Source organism: Macrosteles quadrilineatus, unplaced genomic scaffold (assembly GCF_028750875.1).
Source record: "Macrosteles quadrilineatus isolate MER2022 unplaced genomic scaffold, UCM_ALF_1.0 Scaffold_6__1_contigs__length_79288215, whole genome shotgun sequence".
NCBI lineage: Eukaryota > Metazoa > Arthropoda > Insecta > Hemiptera > Cicadellidae > Macrosteles > Macrosteles quadrilineatus.
The window spans coordinates 59,884,555-59,896,915 of NW_026542599.1; the positions used below are offsets into that span (position 1 = coordinate 59,884,555).

Below are 12,361 nucleotides of genomic sequence, written 5' to 3' on the forward strand. Positions count from 1 at the left end.
TTCTTGGTATCTTACCTTTGGTATCTTTTTTAGTCCTATCTATAGAACAAAAAAGATATAAGGCAGGAATAATTAACTCCAGTTTTGGGCTTTAATGTTATCAATGTTAACTTCACAGTGGATGTAGATAAGAATAATAAGTCAAATATAAATTATATCAGCTGTTAAATAAGTTATAAAGTTTATTCTGATAGACAGCTGATTGAAAAGAAGCAATCAGATTTTTTTTAATTTGGTAAAATTAAGAACCAGTAATCAATGTTTGTATTGCAACTTTTTTCTACACTATAAGTAGGTTGGAAATTAAGTAAAATATAAGTGGAGATATAAGTAGATCTATAGGAAATTAATAACTACGAAATCTCTTTAGAATCCGTGTTCAAGCAGCATTATTTATTTTCAATATTCAAAAATTATCGAAAGAAACGAAAAACCAGAAAATACTGACTAGACAAGTGTTGGATTGTTTTCCATTTCAGCTTTAGTATCCATTATGTTTTCTATTGTCCAGCTGCTTTCCAAAAATGCCTATCTTTACTATTGCCTCATTGTTTTGAGCGCAGAGGAGTCTTAAGTGTTTACACTAAGACTAGTCTCTTCCTTGTATTTAGCAAGGCGTGGGTGTGGAAAGGAAATAGACTCTTGGCATTTACTAGCACAGCTTTTAGCATCTTTTATCTTAACTAATGCAAAGGAAGGTGGTACATAAAATGTGACTTGGGAAAGAAGAGCTATTGTGTCAAATAACAGATTTTTGCAATAAAACTGTAAATACACCTTTAAATTTGGTAGCATGTATTTTTATAGCTTGTTTTTTATTGATTCTCAAAGGGATTTTTTGTTATAAATAAATCTTAGTATTTATCAGGTGTTTATTTGCATAACATCAGTTTTCAAAGAAGTAGCTCATAATTGCAGTTAAAGATTAATGCATTATTTGTTCAATTTCCAAATGTCATTTCCTAAGAAATTTTACAAGAGCCTTTTCGCAGAAAAAACAACATAAACAAATCTTTGCGAACTTAGGACCCTTCAATCAGAAAATAAATCAATAGATCAAGGAGAAGTCAGAAAATAATGTTTATTTACCATGAGCTTCCAAACTGTCAAAATGTCAACACTTGACAAACTTGATGCTTGACTTCTCTATGAAATCCCTTGTAGAGTTTTATGTGACATAGTTAATTATATTTACAAGTTTAAATTGTTTAAATCTCACCGAATAATAGTTGATTCATCAACATTTGGATGGTTCCTCATATAGGGAATAAGCTATTTTATTACCATTATGTAAGTTATTACAAAAAAAGACTTAAAAAGGCAAGTTAATTTTTTTCCTTTTTCTTTATGATGTGAATAAAAACTCAAGAAGGGCTGCTAAATTCTTGAAAAGATTCTAGCACATTTGTTATGCTACTGTACCACTACCGTATTTGTAGTATTTGCTACCAAACACAGTTTTATTTTATAGGACGACCTTGTTTCTTCAAAAAGTAAGTAATCATATTTGTAAACAAACTTCTAGTAAAAACAAACCAGAATATGTGGGGTTTACCACTCATACTAACAAACATGCTCATAAAAAGTCGTTTTTACTTAGGTATGATGATTGCATTACACATTCCCTAAGTAATATTTTGATTACACTAATACAAAAATACCATTAAAATGTCGTTGATAAAATGATTTTTCTTAAGTTCCTCAACTTATTGAAATCATCATGCATATAAATTGTACAAGGTGTATTATTATTTAACAAAACTTTTTTCTCAACAACAAATTTAAAACCGCTACAAAAAGTGCAGTAAAATGATTGCAAAGTGTTACATAACCTTGACTGTAGTATTTTTTTGTAAGTACTGTAATAAATCCTTACGCTCATACACTCCAGTTCAACTGTTACACCATTTAATGAGTTTTTGGAAAGTATTCATGTATTCGTGGAAAGCTTTCCCTCTTCAGATGAAAATACAAGTGTCAACAAAAGACCAAGATGTGGTAATAAGAAGAACAAAAGCTATCATTGACAGTAGTATGTGAAACAGGAAGCTTGTCGAATGTTGACAGAAACGTTACACAATCTGTTTGTTCTTCTGATCATGAACTGTTTTAATCATCAACTTAAAGTGCTGTTATAATTTTATATTCAAACAAAGTGTCCCTAAGGTTTATGTTTCCCTATGGTAAAAGTTTCCATAAGAATTAGGTATGAGGGATACATTTTATTGAGCAGTTCCTTGGATAATTTTAAATTCATTCGCAATAGTAGATGAAAACAGCTAATTTAAGTCTAACTTATAGCTCACTCTGCATTCATTTTTAGCTTGATATACGTACACTTAGTACATGGCTGTTATGTAATAGTGGTCAAGCGGTACAAGAGTAGCACGCTAGATTGAGAGTTCAAACACTATCTCGTCTCCGTCAGGTGTTGTGTCCAACCAAATAGGAGGTGGTTTGTGTGGAATTGATAGGATGGGTTTCTTGAGTTTCTCCTCCAGTCAGGCATTTTGCTACTTTTTACACCCATCTTGACTGTGTGTAGACATATCATAATACAAATGCGCATAGTAAAATAGTAAATTATCGACAACCTCAGAAGCAATTTTGAATTAAATTAATGCGTTAATAATTAACGTTAATAATATTGATAATGAATGACGTGTGTGGGAGCGATCTGTTCTAGTGGGAATCAATAGATTTTATTTTTACTTTGGTAATTGCAACTCTAGAAAGAAACAATCCCGGCCAGCCCAGTTAACAAATTAAATGAGTAACGTATGGTTTGTTTACAGGATCAGACCACAGATAGCGCGAGAAGTGATAGACATGTGCAGAGTGTGTACGACAGTAACGCCAGGCGAGCCACAGGTCACTCTGGGTAGTGACAAGTCCTTCACTTATGACTATGTGTTCGACATGGGCCAGCAGCAGGAGAACATTTACGAAACTTGTGCTCGGGGCTTGGTCGACGGGTCGCTGGAAGGATACAACGCCACCATCCTAGCCTATGGACAGGTAAAAGATTTGTAGAGGACGATTTTGTTTGTTGGACCCCATTTATTTACAGAAATCCCATTTATATGTAGCAGCTGTAGTCCATTTTTATTCAAATTAAACTTAGTTGAATACCAAAGTTAAATACCCAAACACAGAATACATTTTCTGTCTAGTTTTTCTCCTTCAGTTACCTCCTTCGGTACTATGACATTAGATGATACTCAAAAGATCCAATATTTGACAATAAATTGTCTCTTGATTAAAGGTGGTGAAAAAATTGGGTGTACAACATATGTTTATGTATGTGTGCTCTTGTCCATGGATCAATTTAACTTTATCAATTTTTATTTTAAAACTGGCTGTCAGAATATTACATAGCATATAGAAACTGCAGTGATTGGATTCTTATCATGGACTGGGTTGCGAAGAGAGGTGTTGGATTCTTACTCATTTTTGACTTGACATCAAAGGGATGGATTATAATTCATCGTGGACTGTTTTGGGAAGGGAGGAATTAGATTTTTAAACAACAATGGCTGTGTTGGGTCCTTACCTTAGTTGTTCCTTGTGTATTGTGACATTCCTATGTGTCCTTCATTTTAAATTGCTAGATGTTTCAAAATTTCATCTCAATTGTTTCAGACCGGTTCTGGGAAGACGTACACAATGGGGACTGGGTTTGATGTAGACCTAGAGCCTGAGCAAGTAGGCATCATTCCCCGGGCCATCAACCATCTGTTTGACGGCATCAACCGTGTGGTCCAACAAGCGAAGGAAACGGGGGAGGCTCCGCCACAGTTTAAGGTTGGTACTGTAGAATGTTGTCAATTTGTTTTATAACTTGAATAACACTATACACCAGAGTCTCGAAAATCCAAACTAATTTGGAACCTGTTAGCATCACAAAATTGTCCGTATTATCCAGATATGCTATAAAATTGCACAGAAATTTAAAACGATGTACTATAGTTTTATAACCATAAAAGACCATATAAATTTGCTTCCGCGATCACAACACCATGACCGGCAACATCCTTGACAATCATCCACAATTGTGGCAACTAAAGAGATTCTTAATTGTGGCAAATGCATTACTTAATCTTTAAAATGTTTCTCCCTATCAACTGGTTAGAATTAGCTGGATATTTGGATTAGCATGGTTCAAATAAGTAGATTTCTGGTGTATACTATATAGTATTATTCTTCAAAAAAACCAAGTTGAATAATCTTCATGAGAAATAGTCATTCTGTCTACTTAAAAAGAAATATGATAAAACCGGACCCTCCAAAAATGTTCATCCTATTTATTTATTATTATTATTATTATTCTTTATTAAAGCAAGTTTGGTGATTATTTTTGTGATTCGCAGGTCTCTGCTCAGTTTCTGGAACTGTACAATGAGGAGATCATAGACTTGTTTGACACATCACAAGATTATACTCTAACAAAGGTGAGTTAGTACAATATTAGTTTACAATAGTAAACTTCAGATTAAGAAAAGTCTCTACCCTCGTTTTTAGCTCAACTCAACAATGAAATAGTTGATTTAGGCAGTTCAAGTTAAATATTTCTTAGCTGAATTGCTTGAAAGTATAGTTAACAGTTTTTTTTAGTATTTTATTTTTATTTTCATATTTAGTTTTATACTTGTACACTCTAGCTCATAGAGATATTCAAGTTCAGAGGCAGTTATTATTGTTTATTTTTATTTTTTAACATAGAGAAGATCAACGATCAACATTGATGATGGCATATGTGTGTTACATTGCAATACATTTTCTTACGTTGTGGGTGTGTTGCCAGTTTAATGGGTTCGACCTCTCGTCACCGAGAATATTGTCAGATATTTGGAGAGTTTAGGTACCTCTTGCTCTGTCAAAGTGTGTGTGTGTGTGATTCTTTCACACAACATGTCACTGTCATAGATACTAGTAGAAAAATGCCTCTTATGCTACATAGGACATTTCCGATTTGTAATAAAGTTGACTGAAGAAGCTAATGTTTTCCAGTGTAAGAGTGGCATCAAGATCCACGAGGATGCAAACCATTCCATCTACGTTACGGGAGTCACCTCTGTCAATGTACACAATGCGGACGAGGCATTAAAGTGTCTAAGACAGGTTAGTAACATAGTTTTCATATATTTGGTACTTATATTGTGTAAATAATACATAAATAAATATCATATAAGTACTAGTTGTAGTGAATAACACAAAACTATGATAGAACAATACTTGGAATGCACAGTATTTTATGGTGTTACAATTTTGTAAGTAACTAAAAATTTAGTAATATATCCTTCAACAATTTGGTGGGAGTAGATTAAAACGATATAGTAAGTTTAAGAATAGTTTATTACTTCCTCCTTTAGTTCAGAATAACAAGTCATTTATTGTAAATGTAATACTATTCAAAATATTATCTGTTTTCAGCGAATTTCCCATATAGGGAATAAGCTATTACCGTAGGTCTCATGGTAAGACATAGCCACAGGACCGATTTACTTTTTCATTTTGAGGTTCCCAGAGGCCAAAAACACTATCCATCTAAATGTATATTCAGTACATTTGTCTGTATGTGTCCGTTTTTGATCCGTTCATTTTGATGAAATTTGGTCCATTTGTGGGGTTTTCCTATTTTTGACTTAGTACTCTTAACCCATGTATCCTTTAAACCGAATGTTATCTAAATATGGAATGAATCTGACCTATTTAAGGAAATATTTTAGTAAAAATCCAACTCAACAAATCATCATTGGTTTGGTCAGCAGGTTTGCTGTGGCAGGGGTAATTAGTTATTTATTTTCACATGTTTTATTCATTTATTTTACAAATTACTGTATCTGCTCCTTTTGTTTGTCAGGGTGCCTTGTCTCGTACGACCGCCTCCACACAGATGAATTCCCAGAGCTCTAGGAGTCATGCCATCTTCACACTCCACATTAAACAGCAGACGGTGGCAAAACTGGAGGTAACTTTATACATATGGTTAGAAATATCTATCAATGTTACTGAAGAGCTTTGCTGCAATAGTACTTGACCAGTGTCCCAATCTGGTCTTCAAGTGTATGTTGCTAGCCTAGAGGATAGCATATCAGACGGCTGATGCCCAGTTGCACTGATGGTCAAAGGAATTTCCAAGGGTCGACAAAGTCCTCCCTCCCAAGAGTGCCCAGTTGCACCGGCGGTCAACAATCTGTCACGCTTGGATGCTTCTTCCCCTCCTCGAACGCTTTTATATACCTATTCTCTCTTTTACGTTCCATCGTATATAGTCCACGCTAAATATTTACCATATATAGGAACTATATAGCAGCTAACCCGTTCTTTGCTACGTGGTAAAGAGTAACAAACAAACATTACAAACACATAGACTGATATCAACACTCTATCATATAATTTTGCCATAAAACTTTAATCTCTATGTCTTGAAATATATTTATTGAATTGTATTTTTGTAAACCTAACCTAACCTAACCTAACCTAACCTAACCAAACAATTTACCGTACTAACTACGTTTAACAACATTTAAATGGGAGGGGAGTGCGTTAGGGATCTTTGAACGCCGGTGGAACTGGGCATCACCCTAAAGTGACCATCGGTGCAACTAGGCATTCGAGATAAGGGCCACCCCTGACCATCGGTGCAACTGGGTAACTGCCTATCAGACTATAGTGTGAGAGGGGTGGGTTCCTTACAAGTTTTGTTAGGATAGTTTCCCCTGTGTTTATGATTGTGACATTCAAAGTGCCTTGATCTAGTGGTCAAGATATGAAGAAGGTAAGATAGTGGTCACAGTTATAAATATTTTTAATGCAGCAAGCATACTTTGTGCACAAATATAAAGTTTTGGCTACTATTACTTAGCATAATACATAATTTGGTTCATTTTCTAAAATGTATTGTAATTTCTTTGCCCAAAACCCAATACACAACAATAATAGAATAAATGATATTATTTGATTTAGTATGTTTGTTTGGATTTTTATGGTAGTTGGTTAATACAAATATTATTGCTATTTATGTAAACTCATTTGATGCATTTCTATAATAGATTTACAATTATCATAATTTGCATCCAATTTACTAAAATTATTCTTTAAATCACTCAAAATTTTATAGGTAAGGCCTACTATGGTCCAATGTCGTACATAGTTGTTAAATATTTAAAACTTAACCATTTAATTTTCCTACTGAAAAATAAATATTCCCGTGAAACCTTTAAAACATCTAATCATATGGTAAATTCCAATTTGTTTCCCTTGTGTAACAGAAAAAATGTTTACGCCACAATACAATGTTTTAACAAACTTCCCAAGCAAGGATTTAGTCCAGAAAACAGCTGTTTGCCGCCAGCCTAATCAAATGGGGTTTCATTACGTACTACTGTACTGAAATGAATTTTTACCGGACACCAACCAGCTGATTATATTTGGCAACGAGTGGTTATAAAAAAAAACATAATTAAGAGTAGTGATTGTTAGTCATTTAGTCGGTGGGAATATAAGAATTTTTACAGATATTTATTATTAAGTTAGCTTAGAGTAGTATGGTGTAAAATATTGTACGTCACTCGTCCAAAATGTGTTTACCGGATTCGTATAGTAATCCTGCACTCGACTTCGTCTCGCAGGGGAAGGACCACACTTTTTCTGCTAAACACCTATTTTCAGGACTAGTAATGTAATATACAATTTAATAAATAGTAATTGTCATTATGCAATAAATACAACAATATCAAAAACCAAAGTTTTTTTTTCGAAAATGTTAAAAAATGTGTTAGGCTAGTGACTGAAAGTTGCAATGACACTAAAGTTAATCAGGAAACTATTCAAAGTCATCAATATTAGTTTAAAGTACAAAACTTTTACTCGATCATGTATTTACTGAATATTTGACTAACATATTCTAACAAAAGTGACAATCATAGGCGATAATTAAATATGTTTCTTATCAAATACAGTTGGAACATGGTGAATCATATGATTTCTTTGTACCTTATCTGATTGTCTGCGTTTGATGACTCATGTTGATGTTGGACCCTGATGTCTCTTTGCCATCACCCCCCCCCCCCTCCCCCAACCACAACCCTCTTGGGCTTCAGTCCTTCTTTGGTTTTGGTGGGAAGCAGAGAGTGTTTTTTATTTTCTAACTTATCATGACACTGGAAGTCATCTCTTTTGATCCTTTCAGGTTACTGAAGGTAATATTTAGTGGTTATACTTTGTATTGTTGTAGACAAATATGATAAGTTTTATAAGAGGTTGTAAAGTTACAAAGTAGTTTGTGAAATTTAAGAAAATGTTTTATTTACGGATGGTTTATTTATAGCTTTTCAAATATTTTTAAAACCAGTTTTATCATGTAAATGAAAACATCCCATAATAAAATACCATTGACTTTGTATATAGTCAATTATAGTACTAGAAAGTTTGCTCTTAAAAAACTATTTAAAAATAATGTTTGGTTTAGAAAGACATGTTTTAGTTTACAAATTAAATTCTGGAGGACCCAAGGTTGGAAGAAGTTAAATTTTGATTCAAAAATAAATAATGACAAACTACATTGGAAATAAAGTAGCTTATTACAAACAAATTATTAAATAAATTAGTTTTTGAAACTATCACAAATAATAGTTTTAATAGTAGCCTGCAAGACTTAAAAATGAAAACGTAAAATGTCCATACAAATTGGTTCACTTACAATGGATTAACTATAAAAGAATTATAATATACATGAAATTGAAGTGGTTCCTTGATAATTTAAATATTATGTATACCAAAATATATATAACTAGGAGCCCTCAAAAACCGAACTATTCTTTTCTGCATTCTCACCCCGTGGCGAAGCACGGGCAGAGCTACTATAGTTCGGCCGCTTAGAAAACGACCTGCGCGCTAATGCTAAACCAATGCTGGAGGAGGTCGCTTTCTAAGCGGCCGAACTATAGTATTTAGTTTTAACTTAAAAACAGATCACTAAAATCAATAAACACAATGTTTACATCAGCTGGAATATTTAACAGCTTATAGAAACACTGTAGCAGTACTTCCATTAGACAATGACTGGATCTTTTATGGACTGTGGGGCAGAGCAGGGGTAGTTTTTTACACTTCTGATATTTTTCCCACTGTCCGTGGACCTTAAGCTTTAAAACGAATCCTCAACAGCCATGCTACCTTTTTCCTAGCTCAAGATATTTTGTGGGGACCTACTATATAGATATAGTATATAATAGGTTTGTGGAAATAGTATGTATACTACAAAGAAATTGTTTTAGTTTTACATAATTATATTAAGGGCTGTGAGTAATTAAGAGGGTAATTGGATTTTAACATGGGTTCTTTTGAAGGGGAAATTGGTGGAGCAAGAAGTAATTTGTCCCCACCCCATCTTCACACGTTTTTCTCAACTAATGGGGAGCTAGCTACCCCAAGGTGCCATATTTCTAAGGTGGTTCCGAAACCTTAAAAACTTCTGAGTGCCAATAGACTACTTTCTTATAAAGAAACTCGCTAAAACTCGTTGAATTTCTTTCTTCTATCCAGTCAGAAGCGTTGGTTGTTTGACTTGTTTAAGTTATGTTGCAGAAGGATGAGTCAGAGACTGATGAGAACGACACGGGAGCTAGTCAAGAGTTTGTGACGCTCAGTGCCAAGTTTCACTTTGTAGATCTGGCTGGCTCAGAGAGGCTCAAGAGGACAGGAGCCACCGGGGAGAGAGCAAAGGTAATACCTTTAGCAAAAAGTCCATGGTTTCATGTAACTTGAAAATACCCTACGTATCATCTAGCAGTAATCACCACCTTTTTGGAGAGGGTAGAGTACAGACTGCTTACCTAAAATAAAATAATCATCCAGAGGCTTTTGAGATACTTAAGACATTATAAATAGTTGTTTTTTTTTTAATTTGCCACTTGGCCTTTCTTAACATGTTTTTGGATATAAAGTCTATATTCTGAAAATCAGCTAGATTTTTGTTTTCCAAATTCTGCTTGTTCTCAAACAACATTTTATCATGTTAGACACAAAGTAATAGTATTTGTGTGTGAACCACTTACAAGTTAATTCATCAGAGAGTTTCATATATATTTCTTCTAATGGCCGAGGTTTCTAAACTGGGGTTTAGCAGTGCAGTTGTGCAAATTATTGTGTACTTTCATTCAAGGATTTAATTTCCCGTGAAATATCATATCTAACTGAACCATGGGATCCTCTTGTCAATTTCCACTTCCCCTTAATCTACCATGGGAGGTTAAGGGATTTTGTGGGAGATCTTGACACAAAAATAATAATTTTTACCGTTTTCTCCTACTCAACACTCCAACCTAACCTGCTCAAGAGGGTTTTTAACCTGAGCTTTTTATAAACGTGTCTACAGTATCCATTGACCTCTCAACTTACCAATGTTGTTTCACAGGAAGGTATATCCATCAACTGTGGACTGTTGGCCTTGGGCAATGTTATCTCAGCCTTGGGTGATAAGAGTAAGAGAGCCCTCCACGTTCCTTACAGGGACTCTAAACTGACTAGGCTGCTACAAGACTCATTGGGAGGTAGGCTGTAAAATATTTGTTGTAATCGAACATATCTATAGAGACATGTCAGAGGTGTATGAAGGGTTAAATGAGATATGGTTATTTTAAAAAGTTTGCTTTAAGGCATTGACGTAAGAATACCTCAAGGAAAAGTAGTTTGCAAATGGGAATTCACAATGGAATCCTTGGGTGTTGCTGGCCTAGTAGTAGAATATAGGCTGCTAGAAGGACATGTTTGACCCCACATCCACAAAAATGTGATGGGTTTCAACCACTTTCCCTTAAAAGCTTTTGAATATCTTCCATAAGAAATTATATTGGCCTAGACAAAAAATGGTATTCTATTGGGTGTAACGCTTCTCTTGGATATTAAGGGTGTTCTAAGAGCTAAACAATGGTTTGGATTGGAGTGAGATTTCTCAATAGGTTAGTGGGTGGTATATTTTTAATCACAAAACTTTTTCAGAATGAACTAATTCTGATATTCACATGATTTCTGAGCTCATAGATTAACACCATATTTTGTGGTTGAGTTTGCGGAACAGTACTGTTTGAAGCTCTTAAAAACAATCTTTTCTAATGTGAAACTAAACTGTTACAGGCAATAGTCGAACTGTGATGATCGCTTGTGTCTCCCCGAGCGACCGTGACTTCATGGAAACGTTGAACACACTCAAGTATGCCAATCGAGCACGCAATATTCAGAACAAAGTGACAATCAACCAAGATAAATCTTCTCGCACCATCTCACTGCTACGCCAACAGATACAAGAACTGCAACTGGAACTGTTGGAGTATAAACAGGTAAGTCACACATATGGCCTTGAGTAAGGGAACTCATAAGTCTTTGGTTTCCTCTTGAGTGTTCGTCTTCTATCTTCATCCATTTGGGCCCACAATTACACACCTGCACTTACCTAACACCATTCTGCTAGGACGCTAGGACCATTCATATCTTGATCAACTGTTCTTTTCTCCCATCCCCTTCTAATAGGTTTTACCTCTTCATATCGCAAGCTTCCTTACAAATTCATATTACTACTTTCTCCCTATTCTTTTGCACATGTATCTAAACTCAGATTTTTTACCTCCAAGAAGGTTCACCTTCTCTATGTTTTGTCAAAGGAATGAATTCATGTCCATTCTTCTTTGTAGAACTGGCTCTCCATCAGTATGTGATTGTGACGTCTCCAGCTCTTCTCAGTGAGTACGGTGATCATTTTCCTAGAGGTTGAAACACTTTAATTTCACCATGAAGTTGCCGTGCTCACTGATAAATTAGTCAATTATTAATCAGCTTCCCGATGCACAATCATCGTAGTCCTTATATCTGGTACAATAGTGGATGTTTCTCTTCCTTTAGTGCTTGTTTCAGCCCTCAGTACTTTGCTACTGGCTCAGTCATCTGTGTTGAGTAAAACTACGACACCGGAACACCAGAGTTCTTTTATCCGGTCCATTTAGTCATATTATGCTTTAGTATCCGAATCCGAAGTCTACGGAGTTTGTTTCATCGACTATAATGATTTCTGTGTTGCAGGGTAAGCGAGTGGTGGGAGAAGATGGGGAAGGGGCAGTGAACGACATGTTTCACGAGAACACGATGCTGCAGAATGAGCTGAGCAACTTGCGGACAAGAGTAAAGGCAATGCAGGACACCATCGATGCTCTCAGTGCCAAGAACATTCAGCTGTTGGCAGAGAAGGCCACTGGAGCTTGGATGAGCTCAGGTAAATAACTTGGTTCTCATTACTAACTCTAGTAGTCTATATCTTAAAGGAAAGCCAGGTGTCTGATAAGTATTATGGCACTTGGCACTATGT

General features: G+C 35.0%; 1 protein-coding gene across 1 annotated transcript in view; it reads left to right on the forward strand.

Moving 5' to 3' along the window:
* LOC128996642 (kinesin-like protein KIF21A) overlaps nt 1-12,361 on the forward strand; it is a 153,964-nt gene that overhangs the window by 84,002 nt on the left and 57,601 nt on the right. Inside the window, exons 2-10 of the mRNA XM_054422062.1 lie at nt 2,796-3,018; nt 3,643-3,804; nt 4,371-4,451; nt 5,011-5,121; nt 5,864-5,971; nt 9,592-9,729; nt 10,421-10,556; nt 11,140-11,342; nt 12,079-12,268. Coding sequence (XP_054278037.1) covers nt 2,796-3,018; nt 3,643-3,804; nt 4,371-4,451; nt 5,011-5,121; nt 5,864-5,971; nt 9,592-9,729; nt 10,421-10,556; nt 11,140-11,342; nt 12,079-12,268 — 1,352 coding nt within the window. The remainder of the gene's footprint in view (nt 1-2,795; nt 3,019-3,642; nt 3,805-4,370; nt 4,452-5,010; nt 5,122-5,863; nt 5,972-9,591; nt 9,730-10,420; nt 10,557-11,139; nt 11,343-12,078; nt 12,269-12,361) is intronic.